Source organism: Jaculus jaculus, chromosome 14 (assembly GCF_020740685.1).
Source record: "Jaculus jaculus isolate mJacJac1 chromosome 14, mJacJac1.mat.Y.cur, whole genome shotgun sequence".
NCBI classification, from domain to species: domain Eukaryota; kingdom Metazoa; phylum Chordata; class Mammalia; order Rodentia; family Dipodidae; genus Jaculus; species Jaculus jaculus.
This window is the reverse complement of record NC_059115.1, coordinates 8,147,724-8,170,601: the sequence shown is the minus strand read 5'-3', so window position 1 is coordinate 8,170,601 and position 22,878 is coordinate 8,147,724. Positions and strand designations below refer to the sequence as shown.

General features: G+C 43.3%; 1 protein-coding gene across 1 annotated transcript in view; it reads left to right on the top strand.

Annotated features, from left to right (window-relative positions):
* The window catches only part of LOC123454763 (3-alpha-hydroxysteroid sulfotransferase-like), a 46,847-nt gene that overhangs the window by 22,344 nt on the left and 1,625 nt on the right, over window positions 1-22,878 (top strand). Inside the window, exons 3-6 of the mRNA XM_045134088.1 lie at window positions 4,500-4,708; window positions 8,285-8,411; window positions 16,164-16,258; window positions 17,129-17,300. Of these exons, the coding sequence (XP_044990023.1) occupies window positions 4,631-4,708; window positions 8,285-8,411; window positions 16,164-16,258; window positions 17,129-17,300 (472 nt within the window). The 5' untranslated portion in view covers window positions 4,500-4,630. The remainder of the gene's footprint in view (window positions 1-4,499; window positions 4,709-8,284; window positions 8,412-16,163; window positions 16,259-17,128; window positions 17,301-22,878) is intronic.

Below are 22,878 nucleotides of genomic sequence, written 5' to 3'. Positions count from 1 at the left end.
TGAGACCCTGTCCAAAAAGAAAATAAAAAGAAAGAAAGAAAAGAAAACCACATAAGACACCTGAAAATATTTCCATATTTCTGTGCCCTTTTATCTGTAAAATTCTGGTTCAGTACAAAGATTTATGACCCTTAGGCACAGTATCTACTTCTCTTTATCAGCCAGTTAGTTTCACAACCAATGAGGAAATGTTATTGAGTGGGTTGCCCTTATTAGAGCACTAATCTTCCAGCATCTGCCACTGTCTCCTCTGGGTGCTGTTTGCTGGTGCCCTCAGGGCATACAAAAGAGCTCATTATGCCGGGAGATTATCTGTGGTTCGAAGGGATCCCTTTTTTTCCTGAGTTATTTTCATCTGAAGTGTTAAGAAAAGTACGTGATGAGTTTGTAATGAGGGATGAAGATACAATAATAGTGACTTTCCCTAAATCAGGTAAGGGGTTGCTGTGTGTGTGTGTGTGTGTGTGTGTGTGTGTGTGTGTGTGGTGTGCAAATGTTCACATGTGAGAAGGTGGGCATGCACTTGTGGAGGTCAGAGGACAATCTTAAGTGTTGGTATTTGCCTTCCTTCCTTGTTTCTTTCTTTCTTTTTTTATGGTTTTTTGAGTTAGGGTCTCACTCTAGCCTGGGCTGATCTGAAATTCACTCTGTAGTCTCAGGATGGCCTTGAACTCACAGCGATCCTCCTACCTCTGCCTCTCGAGTGCTGGAATTAAAGGTGTGCACCACTGCCGCGGACTGACTCTCGGGGAGATCAGGACCGAGGGAGAACAAGGGCGAAGGCTCAAGGAGAACTCGGGATTCGGCGAGGAAATGACAGACAGACACACTCTAGGTTGAATATGCTGCTGCAATTTACTGAAGGTTTCATGAAGGTTTTATACAGATTGAACAGGGAAACTTAGCAAGCCAACAAGTGATCTCAGAAATCATTAATCTAAACAATCTTAAGTATTGTTCTATTGTAAGCATACATGTAATATTTATCAGGCAGGAATGTACCCATTTTTTAAGAAGGACGTCTTGTACCATTGACCACAGCCTTACATGAATAGAAGCTTGGGGTAAGAGATGTAAGGTGAACAATAGGTTATTTATTTTTTATAAACCGAGCAGAGAGCCATCTCTTTTCACTTATTAGATTATTTATATAATCCTCATATTCATTGTAAAAGTGTTTCTATCCAAAAGACCACCAATATTTTAAGGCTGGTTTAATGTTTTCCAGGAATTCTTTTCTTTCTTGTCTAGAGTATAAGCACCAAGGCTTACATGTCCTTGCTAAGCGTTCCATAAATGGAAGAGAATGCCATAGCCTCCTTTTTCCTTTATAATTCATTCATCTATTAATGAATTTATCATATCCTCCCTCATAGGGGAGTGGATCTAAGTAGTTCCCAGCTCTGGGAGTCTGTTATCAGCCCTTGATCAAGTACTGAACATACCCCCCAGGAAGCGTTCTGGTGGGAATGTCCAACTTTTGTAACTTCTTTTCTGCAGAATCGTCATGCTTCTTATGAACATTACCGATTAACATATCTACTTTCATTTTCTCAGGCTCAGTATTGTTCTAAAACATCATAAACTGTTTCTACTCTACACCATCTAAAAACTGTTCTAGAGTTAATTTTTTATTCCTAGTAGAGTTATACATTTCCTCCATTGCCCTAATCATAGGAGGGGCACATTCAATACTCAAATTGTTTTTTGTACTCTGATTGCATGCATGATTAATAGTAAGCATAGCATAGAACTAGCTGTTCTTAGACAAACAACTAGAAGGAAGCAGGAAATAAACAGAGCGCAGAAAACAGCTCATTGGCGCCAGCAATTAGGTCATCGTGACTTCATGGGCAGCAGGAACCATTACAGTAACTGACTGCCAAGGGGTCACCGGGGGCATCCCTCCGAGGAGTGCTGGCCCTCTGTCCTCAGCTCTCTTCCAGTACAGAAAAGCATCTCTGCTTGCTACACAGGCGAGGTCGCTGTGGACGTAGCACACCACATGCCCAGCTTGTTTATCTCTTTATACGTACATACATACATACATACATACATATATATATGTATATATATATGTATATTTTATTATTATTTTTTTTTAGTAGGGTCTCACTATGACCCAGGCTGACCTGGAACTCACTCTGTAGTCCCAAGCTGCCCTTGAACTCACAGCGATCTGCCTCCAGAGTGCTGAGATTAAAGGAATGCACCACCACACTCATTTTTTTTATTAACAACATTCATAAATATAAAAAAATCCCATAATCCTAACCCCTATCACCACCTTCCTCTTTGTCCCTCCTGGCTTCCCTCTTTATTATTTATTCGTGAGACGTCCCGCCGAGGCTGACCTGTGACCTGCTGTGTCCTCCTGTCTGCCTCCCATCTCTGTGTCTCTGTGCACATGTGCGGAGAAGACGTGCCCGAGCTGTATTTATTCCAGAATTCTGGGGTCCACACACGGGCCAGTAGGCGCACACAGCAAGCACTTTTCTTGCTGACTCACAGCTCACCCACCTTCCCAGGCCTGTGATTGAAACTAGGCCCTTGTGCTTGCTAAACAAGTGCTCTTCACTGAGCAGAACGTCTGAGCCCCCCAAAGGGTAAGTTATCACGACTGAAAACTGTCCACGGGAAAGCCACGGTGGCATTCCTCGTTCTCTCCCAGGATCACACAGTGCTCTCTATCCATCAGACTGTGCTCCGGATTTGGGGACATGGGACATTGTCTAATATCTGTCAAGAGGAAAAGATCTAGCCTGACAAACTGTGACAGAGAGCGCATATGGATCCCCCCAAAGAATTACAGGATCATAGGAAAGAATCCCAAGGCATGCCCAGGCTGTACGAGCAAATGGGGGACCTTTGAAGATCCTGTGGAAGAAATCACCACTCCACTTAAATGGTGGGAAAGGAGGAATGAGGCATTATTTGGTGACAAGGGTTATTTTCAGGGTTGGGGCTGGAGAATCCTCAGGACAGTGGTCAGGACATGGAACAGAGACTGGAAAACTCAAGGAACTTTAAGGACATGGGTCCTATATCTATGGAAATGAGACTGGGTACAGGGACATTGCGAAGTTTTCTTTTTTTTTAATTTTTAAAAATTTATTTATTATTTTATTTATTTATTTATTTGAGAGTGACAGACACAGAGAGAAAGACAGATAGAGGGGGAGAGAGAGAATGGGCGCGCCAGGGCTTCCAGCCTCTGCAAATGAACTCCAGACGCGTGCAGCCCCTTGTGCATCTGGCTAACATGGGACCTGGGGAACCGAGCCTCGAACCGCGGTCCTTAGGCTTCACAGGCAAGCGCTTAACTGCTAAGCCATCTCAACAGCACCATTGCGAAGTTTTCAAGGGTGGAGGGCAATGACGCGGGGAGTGGAATGGTATTACAAAGAGAACAGCAGCAGGAATATGTTTAAAAGATTGCAGGGTCAGGTAGAGGGGTAAATGCCTGTAATTCCAGACTTTGGTAGATCGTAGTAAAGGGAGTAGGAAGTCAAAGTCATCCTCAGTTACGTAACTTTAAAAAGGAAGACAATTACTATCATACTAAAATATGAAAGAATTTTGGGAGTATTGTGCTTCGTGAGTATCACCAAAGGAGAACACTAAATGATCTCCCTTATGTGAAATAACTAGAGCAGTGACAGTCTTTCTTATTTTTATTTTTGTTTCTCTTATTTATTTATTTATTTATTTATTTATTTATTTATTTATTTATTTTTTATTTTGAGGTAGGGTCTCCTTCTGGTCCAGGCTGACCTGGAATTCACTATGTAGTCTCAGTGTGGTCTTGAACTCATGGTGCTCCTCCTCCCTCTGCCTCCCAAGTGCTGGGCTTAAAGGTGTGCACCACCACACCTGGCTAGAACAGTGATATTCAGAAGAACAGAGAGTAAAGTCAGTCGGGGCTGCACATGGCTGGATGGGGAAGTAGGATTGCTGTTCAATGCCTAAAGATGTTCAGCTTTCCCAGCTGAAAATCTTCTGCAGATCGGCCAAGCAACACTGGGAAGGCGCTAAACACTATGCATCACAATGGACTCGCATTTTGTCGCATGTAGATGACTGGCAAGGTCAGCAACTACCTGCATCTTCCCTGTAGCAAATAACTGATTATCAAAGCAGACAGGGGATTTCAAACGTGCCTTCCACAGGCATTCATGCAAAACATAATATTTTTAGTGGCTGAGATATAGCTCACCTGGTAGAGTGCTTGCTCAATATGCAAAAAGGCCTGGGTCGTATCCTTAGTACCAGATAAACAGGGCATGTAACCCTAGCCCCAGAGTCAGTTACATTTGAGTTTGAGGCCAGCCGGGTATACATAAGCTCCTGTCTTCAAAAATAAGAGAAACTTTTTTGTTTTTCTGGGAAATAGTTACAATGGTAAGGTTTATTACTTTTTAAATAGCATTTACATCCCTCCATCAGTTTTCCACAAATCTGATTGGAACAGTGACCATCACTTTCCCTTCCTTATCCAGGAACACACTGGTTGATTGAGATTCTCTGCTTGATTCAGAACAAGGGAGATCCTACATGGAACCATACTGTGCCCTTCGACGAGCGATCACCCTGGGTTGAAACCTGCCCAGGGTACTCATTAGTAAACACCATGAAGGACCCACGGCTCTTCACCTCTCACCTCCCCATCCAGCTCTTCCCCAAGTCCTTCTCCAGTACCAAGGCCAAGGTCAGCGTCTCATTTTCCAAATTTGTTGCTTAAGTGCTTTATAAACTCTTAGTGCCTCACTGTCTCCTGGAGATTTTGCTGAAATGTTCCCTCATTCTGAAGATTGGGGGTAGACTTGAGAGTGTCAGGAATACATTATATTGATGTTGCTATCCTCAAATCACAATAGAGATCAAGTATGTGGACCATTCTAGAGGTCATTCGAGCCATATTTTTATTTATTTATTTAAGAGCAACAAACAGAGAGAGAAAGAGGCAGATAGAGAGAGGGAGAGAGAATGGGCATGCCAGGGCCTCCAGTCACTGCAAACAAACTCCAGATGCATGTGACCCCTTGTGCATCTGGCTAATGTGGGTCCTGGGGAATCGAGCCTCCAATCGGGGTCCTCAGGCTTCGCAGGCCAGCGCTTAACCGTTAAGCCATCTCTCCAGCCCCGTTCTAGCCATATTTAGGTGATATTGTGCATGGATGATAGAACTGTTGAAAATCACATTTAAAAAATTATTTGTGTGTGTGTGCAGTATCTCTTAACACTACAAATAAATGCCTGTCCAACTTTACATTGGTTGTTGTGGATCTGAACCTGGACCTGTAGGATTTGCAAGCAAGTGTCTTTAATCACAGAGGCGTCTCCTCAGCTCTGACTTTTAGTTTTTGAATCATGGGCTCACCCTAGCCCAGTCTGATCTGGAACTCACTGTGTAACCTAGGGCAGTATCACACTCACAATGATCCTCCAGCCTCAATCTCCTGAATGCTAGAGTTATAGGTGTGAGCCACCATGCCTGAATCAAATTAAAACTCATTTTGGCAAAAATTTTAAAATTTATTTTCAAAATATTTTTATTAGCATATATGTTAATCATATGTAATAATGATTTTTTTTTTTTTTTTTTGCTTTTTTGAGGTGGGTCTCACTCTAGCCCAGGCTGACCTGGAACTCATTATGTAGTCTCAGGGTGGCTTTGAACTCATGGCAATCCACCTAACTGTGCCTCCCAAATGCTGGGATTAAAGGTGTGTGCCACCATGCCCGGCTTAATTTTTTTTTTTTTCTGTGAAAAGATAATTTAATAGTAGTTACATTAAATGGACAAAGAATAACTTCTTGGACTAGGGATAAGAATAGCATGAATAATTAACACCTTTAGAAATTTTCTTCACTGCTTGTTTTACCAAAAAAAAAAAAAATGCTTGAGTAAATTTAAACTCTTCTGCTGCCTTCCTGCACTTTGTTAATAGAAGTCCAAAGAATTGTGAAAGGATCATGAAATAAGTAGTAAACACACACACACTGAATAAGCAAGCGGCTGTAATGGTTCATTTTCCCTGCCACACTGACTGGTGAGAATTCCCATGGAAGCCCAGCTCTGCATCTTCTCTGAGGGACTTCCCAGAAAGGTTTTTTTTTTTTTTTTAAATTTAACTTTATTATTATTAACAACATATTTTGTTTGGATATATCATGTGTCAGTACCCTGTTTTCCCTCATCCCTGTGCCCATCCCACTGGGGACCCGCCTCAGTGACTTTGCAGGTATTCCCCATGGGATTGTGGATTATGCTTTGTGGGAGCAGCAGTCAGTTTTTTTGGGGGGGACAGTGCCTCTGGGCATGATGTCTCAACCTGTGGCTCTTACCATCTTTCTGCCCCTCTTCCGCAAACTTCGCTGAGCCATGGTGGGTGAATTTTAAGTCTACTTCAAAGACGAGCTCTTAGGAGCCTCTGCTTTTGTAAGTGTTGAATATCCTCAGCGTCTGTCTCCTACACCCTGGCACTGATTATCACGTTCACCATGGAAGAAGCACTCTTGTTCATTTCTCCAATTCATCTAAGGTTTTAGCTGTGGCTTGACTGAAGTGTGAGGAGTAAGTACCTTGTGAAAAAGAACAGATTTTCCAGTGGAGAGTGAAGTCAGCATAGTTTAATAGGGATAAGCATTATTGATTTTGGAAGAATTTGATGTATGTAACCCCTCTTATCCAAAGACGTGAGAGGTTTTTTTTGTTGTTGTTGTTTTGTTTTGTTTTGTTTTGTTTTGTTTTGTTTTGTTTTGCCTTAGGCAGGTAATCAAGTGCTTTGACAGAAGACTATCTTGATTATGGGGACCTTGTGGGTGTCTGATCAACAGCTCATTGGGGGTAGCAACCAATTTCTGGTACTGAGAGTTACAGGCCAGAGACCAAAAAAAAAAAAAAAAAATCTGGCTTGATTTTTTAAAAAATATTTTTATAATTTATTTATTTATTTGAGAGCGACAGACAGAGAGAGAAAGAGGCAGATATAGAGAGAGAATGGGCACACCAGGGCCTCCAGCCACTGCAAACAAACTCCAGATGCGTGCGCCCCCTTGTGTATCTGGCTAACGTGGGTCCTGGGTAATCGAGCCTTGAACCGGGGTCCTTAGGCTTCACAGGCAAGCGCTTAACCACTAAGCCATCTCTCCAGCCCACAGGCTTGATTTTTAACTAAACATTTATTACATATAACTCAGTTTGGCATATACTTTACAAATAGTGACATGCTTGAGAATCAGCCTTTAATGCAGATTTAAAAGACCAAGCATGGAGTTTCACAAACATGTCCCAATTATAGCCACATTATATGGCCTTACAGTGTATTGGTGCCTAATGAGACCAGCAGTCACTCAAATCTCACTTGTGACTGACAGAGGACCAAAAGAAGGAACCAGTTATATTAGGAACCTATCACCACTGCTCAGTGTTAGAAACATGCTTTTCTGCTTAGCAGGGCGGAAAACACCTACAATTCTACCACTTGGAAGCAGAGACAGGAGGAGGAGGAGATTGAGGTCAGCCTGAGCTACTTGACACCCAATTTAAAACATAAGATTCATTAATGAAAATAAAAATTCTAAACTGTAACTGAACCAAACCAAACCAACAGAAATATGCTTTCCTGGAAGAATTTAGCAGTCTGTGAAATTTTATAATGAGTTGTGATTAAGTACACAGAGAAGCTTTGAATAGACTGTTATAACCTCCACTCTGGGAAGTGTCTCAATAGTGCAGCACAAGGATGTCTCAGTATCCACTCAGACAGGAAGGCGTCTTTTTGGGGTTGGCAAATCCTGGGCTGGAGACATTGATGTCTAGAGAGACATGAAGCCTACAGTAAGATAAAGAGAGATGGTGCCAAATACCGGGTAAAATTCTGATACTTAACTACCAAGTGATCTTGCTTAAGTTTGTATGTATCAAATCTGAAATGCTAAGCTAATCAATATGCACATATCTTCATAAGGATCTGTGTGGTCACCTTTCAAGCTGGAATTATGATATTGGCTGTTTGTTTTTGACATGATTTCATTCTGCAACAGCAGCTAGACTTTGACTCAGCAGTTTTCTCAGGCTGGGAGCTGAAAGTAGGAGAGTCACGAGTTCAAGATCAACCTCCACTATATAAGGAGTTTGAGGTTACATGAAACCCCAACACACACACACACACAAATCTTTGATATTTGAAAGGGATTTATAAAGCTTCCTGGTAAAATAAAAGCAAGAAATTGGAAAATGGCAGAGTGGATATTTCATTTTCTTGTGTGTTTATTTCAGGTGATTTATGCCATCAGAAACCCTAGAGATGCTCTTGTATCTGGTTATTATTTCTTTTCTAACTCAAATTTCATTAAGAAACCAAAGTCGCTAGAAGAATATTTTGAATGGTTCATCCAAGGAAAGGGTGAGTGTGCTGAGAAATGGAGGGTCTGGGGGACGTCAGAGCCTGCTATACTCACCACAGGCCCCTTGTCTCTCTGAACCTCCCACCAACCTGTGGGCACAAAGCACCGCCCATCACACCAGGTCTCCTTGCCTGCCGGCTCTTCTTTTTAACCACCCGGCATAAAATTGATCCCAGTTTCCACTTGCTTCATGACAAAACATCCGACTTCCTGAATCTAGCTTCCAGTCTGAAGGCACACTCTCGCATGTTTCTCCTCTGCTCTTGTAATGTCTACCTTTCTTTTATAAAAATTGTATTTAATTTTTGTTTTTTCGAGGTAGGGTCTCACTCTAGCCCAGGCTGACCTGGAATTCACTATGTGTCTCAGGATGGCCTCGAACTCACAGCGATCCTCCTACCTCTGCCTCCCAAGTACTGGAATTAAAGGTGTGTGCTACCACACTCAGATTGAAAAACATTTTGTTTATTTATTACAAAGAGAGAGGGGGAGGGGGATAAGAGAGAGAGAAAAAGAGAGAGAGAGAGCACATGCTTGTGTGTGTGCACAGCAGAGTCTCACGCCACTACAGGCACACTGCAGATGCATGAACCACTTTGTGCATCTGGCTGTACATGGATACTGGGAACAAGAACCGCATCCAGCAGGCTTTGCAAGAAATCCTCTTTAACCTGCTCAGCCATTTCTCCAGCTCCAAGACATAGGCTTTCTGAGTGTTTTTACTACGTCAAACTTTGTTTTTATTTATTTATTTATTTATTTATTTATTTATTTATTTGAGAGCGACAGACACAGAGTGAAAGACAGATAGAGGGAGAGAGAGAGAATGGGCGCGCCAGGGCTTCCAGCCTCTGCAAACGAACTCCAGACGCGTGCGCCCCCTTGTGCATCTGGCTAACATGGGACCTGGGGAACTGAGCCTCGAACCGGGGTGCTTAGGCTTCACAGGTAAGCGCTTAACCGCTAACCCATCTCTCCAGCCCTACTCTTTCAAACTTTTTATTGACAACTTTTATAAGTATAGACAATAAACCATAATTCCCTCCCACTACCCCTATATTCTCCCTCCCAAATCTATCTTTCTTTGAACTATTTCTTTCCAACGTTTCTTTTCTATTTTTTTGGTGATTTTTTAAAAAATTGATTTATTTTTTATTAACAACATCCATGATTATAAACAATATCCCGTGGTAATTCCCTCCCTCTCCCTACTTTCCCCCTTTTTAAAAAATATTTTATTTTTATTTATTTATTTGAGAGAGAGAGATTCAGAAATAGTCAGGAAGAGAGAGAGAGAGAGAGAGAGAGAAGATGGGTGTACCAGGGCCTCCAGCCACTGCAAATGAACTCCAGACTCATGTGCCCCCTTATGCATCTGGCTTATGTGGGTCCTGGGGAGTTAAACTGGGGTCCTTAGGCTTCTCAGGCAAATGCCTTAACTGCTAAGCCATTTCCCCAGCCCCCGACTTTCCCCTTTTAAACTGCACTCTCCATTATATCCCCCCTATCAAATAGTCTCTCTTTTATTTTGATGTTATGATCTTTTCCTCCTCTTATGATGGTCTTGTGTAGGTAGTGTCAGGCACTGTGAGGTCATGGATATCCAGGCCATTTTGTGTCTGGAGGAGCATGTTGTAAGGAGTCCTATCCTTCCTTTGGCTTACATTCTTTATGCCACCTCTTCTGCAATGGACCCTGAGCCTTGAAAGGTGTGATTCTCTTCTATTTTTTAAAATTTTATTTATTTGGTTGTTCGTTTGTAAGCAGAGAGGGAGAGAGAGGTAGGAGAAAGTGGAAAGACAGAGAGAGAGAGGGAGAGAGAGAGAGAGAGAGGATAGGCATTAGGTATGTCAGAGCCTCTAGCCGCTGCAAACAAACTCCACATGCATGCACCACTTTGTGCATCTGGCTGTGTGTGGGTATGGGGGGGGGCATCAGACCGGCATCATTGGGCTTTGCAGATGAACAATCACTGAGCCATCTCTCCATCCCCCTCTCTTCTACTTTGCTGTCATCGTTTCCCCTCCTATTGCGCAGGTGTCGTGTAGGCCGTGGCAAGCGCTGTGAGCTCATGAGAACCGAGGCCACCGTGTGTCTGGTAGACAGCACGGGAAGCAGTCCTTCCCTCCTTTGGCTCTTTCTTTCCACCCCTGTTCTGCTTCAGACTATGGACCCTCGGCCTCCTGAGGTCTGTTTGTTGGCATAGCCTTCACATACAACCAAAGAACAGTTGTCTTGCTAATATTCTACCAGTGGGCACATGTGTCTGTCCGTCTGTCTGTCTGTCTGTCTGGACCAGTGGTGTAGCTTGCAGCATTCGCCGCTGGGTGAGACTGCTCATGACTCCTCCAGCAGCCACACAGCGTCTTCTTGCGCTGTGACACTTAGCCAGCAGGGAGGAAGCTTCCAGATTAATTCCAGATTTATCCTGTCTGTCCTGCAACTGAAGCATGCGCAGTCTTCAGCAATAGCGTCTTACCATCTAGTTCCGGTGGGCAACCAAGAGAGGTGGCAATCGCCTGTGCTGTTTTGCTGGCTTCAGGGCTTCCCGGACCAGCAACTCCCTGACAGATAACCCAGCGCTAGCGTTGTTACTGTGAGATTTTTCTATGGTAACCTATGCATTAGGAGCAGCATTATTCACCTGTACACATGATTTCTGTTCAAACTCGTTTTGAAAAAGTGTAGTTTAGGGCTAGAGAGATGGCTTACAGGTTAAGGTGCTTGCCTGTGAAGCCTGAGGACGCAGGTTTGATTCTCCAGGTCCCATGTAAGCCAGATGCACAAGGTGGTACATGCATCTGCAGCTTGTTTGCAGTGGGCTAGAGGCCCTGGCATCCCTGTTCTCTCTATCCCTTCTCTCTCTCTCTCTTTCTGTCTGTCTCAAATAAAAAAATAAAAAAAGAAGGAAAAAAAATACGGTTTACATTAGCGAAAAAGAAGTAGGTTTCCAGACTGGAGAGATGACTCAGTGGTTATAGGTGCCTGCATGTAAAGCCTGATAGCTTGGGTCCTATTCCCCAGTACCCGTTTACAGCCAGATACACAAAATGGTGCCAGCATCGGGAGACTGTTTGCAGCGGCAGGAGGTCCTGGCACACCCATACACACACACTCTCTCTCTAAGGGTTTGTCAATATTTTCAAAGAACTAACTTTATTTTACCTATTCTTTTTTATTTCTGCTTCATTCATTTCGGCCTTCATCTTAGTCTACTGCTTCAGGGTTCGATTTGTTCTTGTTTCTGCCATGTCTCAGCATGCATCAGTTTTGAACTCTCCCTGACTTTTATTTATATCATGGGGGGGGCACGATGGGCATGCTAGGGCAAACAGGCACCTTTAACAACTGAGCCTTTCTGCAAGACTGCCTTCATTGTATCTCCTGGGTTTGGTTTGTTGTGTTTTCATTTTCATTTGATTCTAGGATTCCTACTTTTATTTCTTCTTGATTTCCTTAGTGGCTTACTCATCATTGAACAGTGTGTTTAATTTCTGTAAATCTGTATTTAATTTTTTTTTCTTGTTGATTTTTAGATGTATATGTTGTGGTCTTATAGAATACAAAAAGTTATTTATTTCAGTTTTTCTATATTTGCTTTGATTTGTGCTCTAAAGGTGATCTATTTTAGAGAAAAATCTATAAGCTGCTGAGAGGGATGTGTATTCTGCTGTGTTTGGGTAGATTGTTCCGTAAATATGTTTTAGGCCCTAGCGATCTACGATGCCATTTAACTAAAGTGTTTCTCTGTTAACTTTTTCGTCTAGACGACCTTGCTATTGATTAGAATGGGGTAGTGAACTAATGCTGTATTTCTTTGTTGGGGTTAGTATGTGACTTTACATCAAGGAGCTTATGAAATTGGGTGCACTTATTTTCTGGGCATATATGTTTAGAATTTTAATGTCTTCTTGATGGATTGTTCCATTAATTAATATGAAGTGGTCTTCTTTAATCCTTTTTAAAAATATTTATTTATATACTTGAGACAGAGCGGTTAAGGGAGAAAGAATAGAATAGGTATGCCAGGGCCTCCTATGGCTGCAAACAAATTCCAGATGCACCTGTCATTTTTGTGCATCTCATGTGGGTCCTGGAAAATTGAACCTGGGTTGTTAGGCTTTGCAACCAAGTGCCTCTAACCACTGAGAAATCTCTCTGGGCCCTTTTTTCTCTTTGCAGTGGTTTTGTTTTGAAGTCTATTTTGTCAGATATTTGAACAGAAATGCCTGCTTGCTTCCTTCTTTTATTTGCTTGACAACCTTTGCCCATACTTTGACCTTAAGGTAGCATCAGTCTTTGATGGTGAGGTGGGTTTTGTGTAAACAGCAAAAAGTGCTGTTTTTTCTTTATTAGTTATGCACATACTCAGTGTGTAAACAGTACATGTTTGTACGATTGTGAGCCTCCTCCCCGTCCTCCCCACTCCAGCTCCAAAGGCACCCTCCTCACTGGGGATTGCGGGTCATGCATTGTGGGGCAGGGAATGCTGTCTTTTGATCCAGTGTTTCATTCTGGGGGTTTTGGTTAGGGAATTGAATTCACGAGTATTCAGAGTTATTGTTGTAAGTTATGTATTAATTTCTGTTATTTTATTTTTTGTAATAATTAATTAGTTAATTAATTAAGAATCAGTGAGAGAAGAAAGCGGGGGGAGAGAGAGAAATAGTGGGCATACCAGGTCCTCGAGCCACTCTTTTGGCTTCTAGAGTTTCCACTGAATAATGAGCCATAACTCTTAAGGGCCCGTCTTTATATGACTTGGTTCTTCTCTCTTCCAGTAAGCTTTCTTTGTTTTGTAGACTTACTATTTTGACTATAAGATAATATGGGTTCCTTCAAACTCTCATCAGCACTTATAACCCTGCACGGTGTGTCTATTCCAAATGTTTCATATTCCTCCTGCAAACCAGTTTCAAAAGGCCAAGATGAGGCTGGAGAGATTGCACCGTGGTCAAGGTGCTGGTCTGCAAAGCCTAACAACCTGAGTTTGCTCCCCCAGTACCCACATAAAGGCAGATGCACAAAATGGTCCACGCACCTGGAGTTTGTTTCCCGCAGCCCGAGTTCCCGGCAATCCCATTACCTCCCCACTTTCTCTCTTTCTTCTCTTTGTCTCTCTCTGCTTGCAAATAAATCAGTATTGTTTAAAAAAGACCAAAACTGGAGCTGGAGAGATTTCTTAGTGGCTATGGTGTTTGCCTACAAAGCCTAAATATCCAGGTTCAATTCCTTAGCATCCATGTAAATCCAGGTGCACAAAGTGCTGCATGCATCTGGAGTTCATCTGCAGCAGCTAGAAGCCCTGGTGCACCCATATTCTCTCTCTCTCCCTCTCTCTCACCTTCCTTCTAGATAAATAAAGAACAATTCTAAAGGACTAAAATTAACATATCGTTCATGTTCACTGCAGCAGTGACACCACTTCCCAGTGCCAACTGTAGTTTAGCAGTCACTTTGTCATTGCTGGGACAAAACATCCAACCAAAGTGGCTGGTGGGAGGAAAGAGTTTGTTTTTGTTCAGTCTTTAGAGGAATGTTCACCACTGCAGGACAAGTATAGCAAAGCAAAGTCTAGGTATTACATCTTGCCATAGCAGCTGGTCAGTAGTGAAAAGAGTGAGATGGTTTTGGCAGTGGAGGCTTACCTGTGACACACCAAGTGACACATCCCCTCAGCAAGGCTTCACCTCCCCAAGAGCCACCAGCTGGGGTTGAGTATGTGGCTTAATCACAAACACATGCAGCTATGGCAGACATTTCCACTACGAAAGCCCCATGACTTTAGGAGCCGTATACCTGCTGCTGAGTGACCATTGGGTTTCACATCTAAATGACTTTACATAGATAGATAGATAGATAGATAGATAGATAGATAGATAGATAGATAGATAGAGAGAGAGAATATGAATGAATGGGCATTTCAGGGCCTCATGTAATTGCAAATGAACTGCAGACACATGTGCCAGTTTATACATCTGGCTTTATATGGGTCCTAGGGAAGCAAACCCAAGTTTTCAGGCTTTGTAAGCAAGTGACTTTAACTGCTGAGCCATCTCCCCAGCCCCACAAAGTGTTCTTGTGGTTTCATAGTATCCTTTTTGGGTCCTCTCAGTTCCTTCTGAGGAAATAACTTCCTACATTGGGGCCTATCTCTTTTTAAAACTACTGAGTGGAGCCAAAGAGATGGCTTAGTGGTTAAGGTGTTTGCCAGGTGCACAAGGTGACGCATGTGTCTGGAGTTCATTTGCAGTGGCTGAAGGCCCTGGTGGGCCCATTCTCTCTCTCTTTATTTCTTTCCTCATTCTTTCTTCCTTCCTTTCTTTCTCTCTCTATCTCTCTCTGTCTTTCTTTCTTTCTCTGTCTCTCTCTGTCTGTATCTGCCTCTCTGTTTCTCTCAAATAAATAAAGTAAATTAAAGTATTGAATGCATTTTTTCTTCTTCTTTTTTTCTGAGGTAGGGTTTCACCCTAGATCAAGGTGACCTGGAACTGACAGTCATCTTCCTAACTCTTCCTTCCAAGTGTTGGATTAAAGGCATGTGCTACCACAGCACCTGGTTCCATATATTTTAAATATAAATTCTCATGTGTTAGTGGTTTTGCCGCCTTTCATTACGTCACCTCTAGAACAAGGCCTCAAGCACAGAGACCACTGGGAAGCAGTTTAGTGTTCAAGCCCTAGCTTCTTCTGTTTGACTCCAACGGGTTATCTTCATCATGATGCCAAATACTCCCATCTAATCTGCTATAACCTCAGTGCTTTGAATGCTCTATCATTACTCAAATTTCTACATTCAGGATTTTGAGACTTGCTCACTGGTTAAAGGCCCTTGCTTTCAATGTATGTTGGCCAGTGTTCGGTTCCCTAGTACCCATGTAAAGCCAAATGTGCAAAGTGGTGCACGCATCTGGAATTCTCATTCTATCTTTCTCTGCCCCCTTGCAAATAAATAAATAAATAAATATTTTAAGAATATTTAAAAAATATATCCTGGGGCTGGAGAGATGGCTTAGCAGTTAAGCGCTTGCCTGTGAAGCCTAAGGACCCTCATTCCAGGCCACATTCCCCAGGACCCACGTTAGCCAGATGCACAGGGGGATGCATGCGCTGGAGTTCATTTGCAGTGGCTGGAAGCTCTGGCGTGCCCATTCTATCTCTTTCATCCCCCTGCGCTGCCTCTTTCTCTCTCTGTCTGTTGCTCTCAAATAAATAAATTAAAATAAACAAAAAATGAAATAAAATAAATCCTGGAGAGATAGTTTAGCAAATAAAGGCGCTTACTTGCAAAGCCACATGGCCTGGAGTTCATTTGCATTGGCAAGAAGCCCTGGTGTTCTCTCTCTCTTTCTCTCTCTCTCTCTCTCTCTCTCTCTCTCTCTCTCTCTCTCTCTCCATATAAATAGAAAATATTTAAGAAATATCTCTTTGTATTTTTATATTGAGATGTAATCTCTTCCTCACAAACATTGCTACTGCTGGAAACTTCCAAGGTGCTGCTTTGTTATCTGGTCCAACAAAAGTCTGAAAATATATGTTAGTGAGCTTGAATTTCACTTTACACATTCATACACAAGTATGTACATACTTACACATATGTGTCACAATATCATACTGCCTGCTGTGACAATATGCAGGTTTTGTCAATCAGACCTTAATCTTAGCAAGGGTTAGGAATCATAGTAAGGATTGCAGAATGGACTGCTTTCACAGAGTTTGTAATCCTCACTCTCTCTGTTTCCCTCACGAAGTGCCATATGGATCATGGTTTGAGCACATCCGTGGGTGGATGTCCATGAGAGACAAGGACAACTTCCTGATGCTGAGTTATGAAGAGCTGAAGAAGGTACCAGCATCCTTACAGTTGCCCCAAACCTCTCACCACTGTTTTTACTCCCCCTGCCACTCCCTGCCTCAGTGCCTCAGTGTCCCCCTTTCCTCCTCTTGGTCAAAGGTCAGCCATATGAAAAGCCTCTAAGAGTGAGCTTAGCTCTCCCCATTGCCCCGCTCCCGGTTAACCCTTCCCAAACTGCAGGTGCTCCTCCTCTCCTTTTATATTCCACCTTACAACATCCTAAAGGTCTGTTACGCTCAGTGACACAGAAAACATCAAAGCTTTTGCATCTGTGCTGGTGGCTGCAAAGGTCCTGGGGACAGGACACACGAGAGAACAGCCTGGACTCGAACTCACAGCAACACTCTTCTCCAGCCTCTCAAGTGCCGACAAAAGCCAACCACTCCTGCATCTGCACTGCTCTGTGTGAGGCTCTCCCTGCACTTCGCCTTGCTAGATCTCTTTTGTTCTCAAATATTTCGTGCAGCTGAGGAGGACCTTGAACTGCTGCTCTTGCCTCCCCCTCCCACATGCTGCGATTACAGACACGTGCCATCTCTGCTGCTTCCTTGATGAATCTTGACCATTGTTCAGACGAGTTTCTGAAAGTCTCTTTACTAATCCTGGGAACCCAATGCTTAACAATGTCACAAATCCACATAACGTCTGACACTGTGGATGTCTTTCTGCGCTCTCTCTCTCTCTCTCTCTCTCTCGCTCTCTCTCTCTCTCTCTCTTCCTTGCGTGCATTTCAGGCCTTCCTCATGGTGATGCGCTGCTGCTTTCCTCCTCCTCCCCCTCCTGCTCACTTCTCTCTTTCCCCTTTCCTTGTCTCTTTCCTCAATCATTTTCAGAACCTCACTTGCATTTTTCTTCTTTAAGGACTTAAGAGGCACTGTGGAGAAGATCTGTCAGTTCCTGGGGAAGCAATTAGAACCGAAAGAAGTGGATTTAGTCCTCCATTACAGCTCCTTCCATGTTATGAAAGAAAACAAGATGACCAAGATTATTGAAAAACCTGATGGCAATATAAATTTTCCACTAATGAGGAAAGGTAAGATGCATGCTATGGCTTTGAAGTACATCAGAAAACTTGGGGGCTTTCTTGTGCACAATGAAGGATGGTAAAAGTTGAGCTGTGTGTTTATCATCTTTATCATCACCTAATATTGCCTGGAGAGTTACTCATGACATTATATAATGTCCATGTAGTAATGTGGCTTCTGACACTTAGGAGAAGTTGTTTCAGCCTGTAAGAGGAGAATGGGGTTGAAGATGATCATGTTCCCACTATCCAATGAATGACTTAGCAAAAAATGCCACCCAGGAAATAAAGAAATAAAAAAACTTACCAAAGTAGAACATGGTGAAATCAAAAGTTTGCTATGAGACATTGTAAGTCACCCTGTGATAAAAGATTTATCATGTATAAGACAAAGATGGTGGATACATGCCTATAATCCCAACACTTGGGAGGTAGAAGCTGGATGATCTTTTACACACACACACACACACACACACACAGAGAGAGAGAGAGAGAGAGAGAGAAAGAGAGAGAGAGAGTAAAAGAATCCCCAAATCATTATTAATCATGTAGACACTCCGGGGCTCAGGTCTAATCAAACAGCCCTTGAATTTAGTTAAAGAGCCTACTTTGGCCTTGAGATGTATCTCAGTTGACAGAATTTTTGCCTAGCACGCACACAGCCTGAGTTTAATTTTCATCACTGTAGAAACTGGGTGTAGTGGCCTAAGTCTGCAATTTCAGTACCCAAGAGTAGAGGAAGAATGACCAGAAGTTCAAAGGTATCCTCATCTAGATAGAGAGTTTGAGGCCAGCCTGAGACACATGATTCTTCATGTCAAAAGAAAAGGAAAGAAAAGAAAAGAAAAGCCAGTTGTGGTGGTGCACACCTTTAATCCCAGCACTCGGGAGGCAGAGGTAGGAGGATTGCGAGAGTTCGAGGCCACCCTGAGACTACATGGTGAATTCCAGGTCAGCCTGGGCTAGAGAGAGACCCTGCCTCAAAAAACAGAAACAGGGCTGGAGAGATGGCTTAGCGGTTAAGCGCTTGCCTGTGAAGCCTAAGGACCCCGGTTCAAGGCTCGGTTCCCCAGGTCCCACGTTAGCCAGATGCACAAGGGGGCACACGCGTCTGGAGTTCGTTTGCAATGGCTGGAAGCCCTGGCGCGCCCATTCTCTCTCTCTCCCTCTATCTGTCTTTCTCTCTGTGTCTGTCGCTCTCAAATAAATAAATAAATAATTTTAAAAAAAAAAAACCAAAAACAGAAAGAAAGAAAAAACCATTCAAACATAGGTAGCGTGATAAACCATGGCAGGAACACATTCAATGTTTCAGAATGTGTTTAACAGATCAGGAAGGGCACCACTCCACAGAGAGGATTCGCAGTCTAACACTAAGTGGATCCTTCCCAGCAGCCAGCTCGCACAGTCCTGGAAAGCGCTCTGCGGGCTGCAGGCGGGGGAAAGTCATCAGCAGTCTTACCCAGAGGCAAATTCTGCGAGTTGTACATCAGGCCAGCAAGACAAAATGAATAGTGGCAAGATGGTTATGGAGGTAACCAATAGCTATTTGATTGGATTTGATACCCACTGTAATCCATGCCAAGTAGTGAAAACCTAGTCAAAGGCAGCTTTTCATGAAGACCAGAGACCTCCTTCCCAGTGGGGGAAGTTACCACTGTTGTTTGGCTAAATGCATATTCTGTGCTCATCAAATTTCTCTCTAAATATTTGTGCTTATTTCCATAGATTAATGTTACTCTAACATTTCATCTAAGAAGCTTCTTTTTTGTTTATTTTTATTGATTTATTTGAGAGTGACAGACAGAGAGAGAAAGAGGGAGAGAGAGAGAATGGGCACGCCAGGGCTTCCAGCCACTGCAAACGGAACTCCAGATGTGTGCCCCCCCCACCCCGTGCATCTGGCTAATGTGGGTTCTGAGGAACTGAGCATTGAACTGGGGTCCTTAGGCTTCATGGGCAAGCACTTAACTGCGAAGCCATCTGAGAAGCTTCTTTTATTTAAAATTTTTTTTTCTTTTTATATATTTGTTCATTTTTTTATTATTTATTTATTTGAGAGCGACAGACACAGAGAGAAAGACAGATAGAGGGAGAGAGAGAGAATAGGCGCGCCAGGGCTTCCAGCCTCTGCAAACGAACTCCAGACACATATGCCCCCTTGTGCATCTGGCTAACGTGGGACTGGGGGAACCGAGCCTCGAACCGGGGTCCTTAGGCTTCACAGGCAAGCGCTTAACTGCTAAGCCATCTCTCGAGCACTTTTTATATATTTATGACAAAGAGAGAGGACTGAGAATATGGCATCTTGTCTCTGAAAAAGCTCCAGATGCATGTGTCTCTGTGCATCTGGCTTTAAGTGGCTACTGGGGAATTGAACCTGGACTGGTAGGCTTTGCAAGCAAGTGCTTTTAACTGTTGATCCATTTATCCAGCTCTTAAAAACAAAACCTTTAAGCCAGACGTGGTGGCGCATGCCTTTAATCCCAGCACTCGGGAGGCAGAGGTAGGAGGATTGCCATGAGTTCAAGGCCACCCTGAGATGACAGTTAATTCCAGGTCAGCCTGGACCAGAGTGAGACCCTACCTTGAAAAACCAAAAAAAAAAAAACCCACAACCTTTTTTAATTGAAAATCTCCATACATATGGACAATATATCATGATCTTAATCCCCTCCCACAGTCTTCCCTCCACACACACCCAGATCTCCCTTCCACTGAATCCTTTACTCTTTCCAAGTAGTCTCTCTTCTATTTTGATGTCATCATTTCCCCTCCCATTATGCAAGTTTTCTGTAGGTACATCAGCCACTGTGAGCTCATGGATACTACACTGTGGCCACTCTGTGTGTTCAGTATAGTATTACAAAGCACTCCTCCCCTTTCTCTGACTCTTACATTCTTTTTAAAGAAAATGTTTATTTATTTATAGGCAGAGAGAGAAGAGAGGTACACAAGACAGAATAGGCACATCAGGGCCTCAAGCCACTGCGAATGAACTCCAGATGAATGTGCCACTTTGTGCCTCTGGTTTTACATGGGTACTGTGGAATTGAACTTGGGTTGTTAGGTTTCACAGGCAAGCACCTTAACCACTGAGCCACCTCTCCAGCCCTGACTTTTACATTCTTTCTGCCACTTCTTCGAAAATGGTCCCTGAGCAGAGAAGCTTCTTTTGGCTCAAACCTGAGTACTGGGATTAAAGTTGTGTGCCACCTACCCAGCTGTCTTTTGTTCATTTATCTGAGAGAGAAGAGCAGAAGAAGGAGTGGGGAGGGTGGGGATAATGGGCAAACCAGGGCATCTAGACACTGCAAACAAACTCCAGATGCATGCTCAATCTTGTGCATCTGCCTATGTAGGTACTAGGGAATTGAATCTGGGCCCTTAGGCTTCATAGGCAAGTGCCATAACCACTAAGCCATGCCTCCAGCCCCTGGCTCATCTTTGAAGTTTTACAATACACCATTCCATTTGGAAGCAAGTAACTGGTTTGATTTTATAGATTATAGTTAGGGAGGCATTTTGCCCCATGTTAAATCACACTTGAAGCTGGGTGTTGTGGCACATGCCTTTCATCACAGCACTCGGGAGGCAGAGGTAGGAGGATCTGTGTGAGTTTGATGCCATTCTGGGATTATGGAGTGAGTTTCAGGTAAGCCTGGGCTAGAGTAAGACTCTACTTCAAACAAAAAAAATCAACCTGAGTCTTAAGCATACCTAGACATGAAGGATATATAGGTGAGGATGAGGACTTGGTCTTGAGGCTGAAATGGGTTAAACCTTTAAGGCTCTTGAAATGGGGTGCATGGCACAGGACGTGTATACAGAAGATAAGAAAGCAGAGGCTTATGGATTGAGAAGTGTCCCTACATAATTCAGATATTTCTGTCTAAACCTCCAGTCCTTCATTGCACCCACTACACCCAGCCAAAATGTCTTTAAATACAAAAACTGTTATACTTATATTCAAAACTGGTGTGAAGGGCTAAAGGAACAAAAGAGGAGTCCTTAAAATGGAAATTAACACCCAAGATGTTAGGCAGAGACAAGCAGAGTAGATGTGATCAGAGCTGGAACGTAAGTGCATGAGAACAGCCATTGCTTCCTATGCTTTGGAGGATTCTTCTTAGACTCTATTGGGCTTTCAGTCTCCTGCAGAGACTTATGGGAATTTCCATGTGCCATAGAATCAAGAGGAATAAGTATAATGGGCCAGGCGTGGTGGCACATATTGTTTATAATGGAATCAGCATCATAAACCACATGAGTGAACATTTGACCATGAGGGCTTATCTCGAGTAAACTGATCAGACAGTTTAAGCTGTGAGTTCTCTTGCAAACCCAGACTATGCCAGGCATGGTGTTGCACACCTTGAATCCCAGCACTCAGGAGGGTGATGTAGGAGGATTGTTGTGAATTTGAGGCCAGCATAGGCTGGAGTGAGGGTCTGCTTCAAACAATCAAATACAGTTGGAGAGATGATGGCTTAGCGATTGGAGGCACTTGCTTGAAAGGCTTAATGGCTCAGGTTTGATTCTCCTGTGCCCAGGTAAAGCCAGATGCACTGGGTGGCACATGTGTCTAGGGTTCATTTGCAGTGGTGGAAGGCTCTGGTGTGCCCATATTCACTCTCTTGGTTTGTCCCTTTATGTCACTGTCTCTCAAATAGATAATAAAAACCACAAGAAAAAATAAATAGAAGGTATTTTGATGAATCAGCATATTCACATAGCCAAACAACTGTGTCAGTGTTGTCCTGGGGCCCGTGACCAGCGCAGGCTTATCATCATCATTATTATATTTAAAGTCTTTATTACAGCGAGAAAGAGAACGGGCATGGTAGGGCCTCTAGCTACTGAGAGCGAACTCCAGACGCACATGCTGCTACCTCCTGCATCCGGCCTTACATGGGACGGAGGAATCACACCTGGGTCCTTTGGCTTTGCTTGCAAGCTCCATAACCACTAAACCATCTCTCCAGCCCCAAACACAGGTTTTTGAGTCAGTTTTCAGTACCAAATATGCATTCCCTCCCATGAAACAGGTCTCAAAAACCATTCAGAACGAGGTTTGTTACCTCCATAGAGTCATCCGCTATTACTGCAGTGGGTACGTCTTGTCTGGCTGGTTAGGTGCGAAGCAGGCCAGGCCGCAGGGTAAAATCTCAGTGACGATTCTCCTTTAACAGCCTGCACAGCACGGTGCAGTGCTATGGAAGCTAGCCAGCAGGAGTAAAGCCTGCAGCTTAGCTCCAGTGTGATCTCTCTGAGTCTCAGAGCGTGCTGTCGTCAGCAACAGGGTCTCATCGTCCAGCTCTGGTGCGCAGCCAGGGTTACTCGTCATGTCCTGTATTGCTCTTTCTTGGGAGGGGAGACGTCTCTGGCCTGCCTAGCCAGTAACTCAATGTTTAAGCCCTTTCTCTCATGAGGAAGGTTGAATATTTTACATATTAAATTTGACATTGGGTCAGGGTGATGGCCCACTGGTTAAAGGCACTTGTTTGCAAAGCTTGCTGGCCTGGATTTGTTCTCCACAACCCGTGTGAACCCAGAAATACAAAGTGGTGCAATCTGCAGTAGCAAA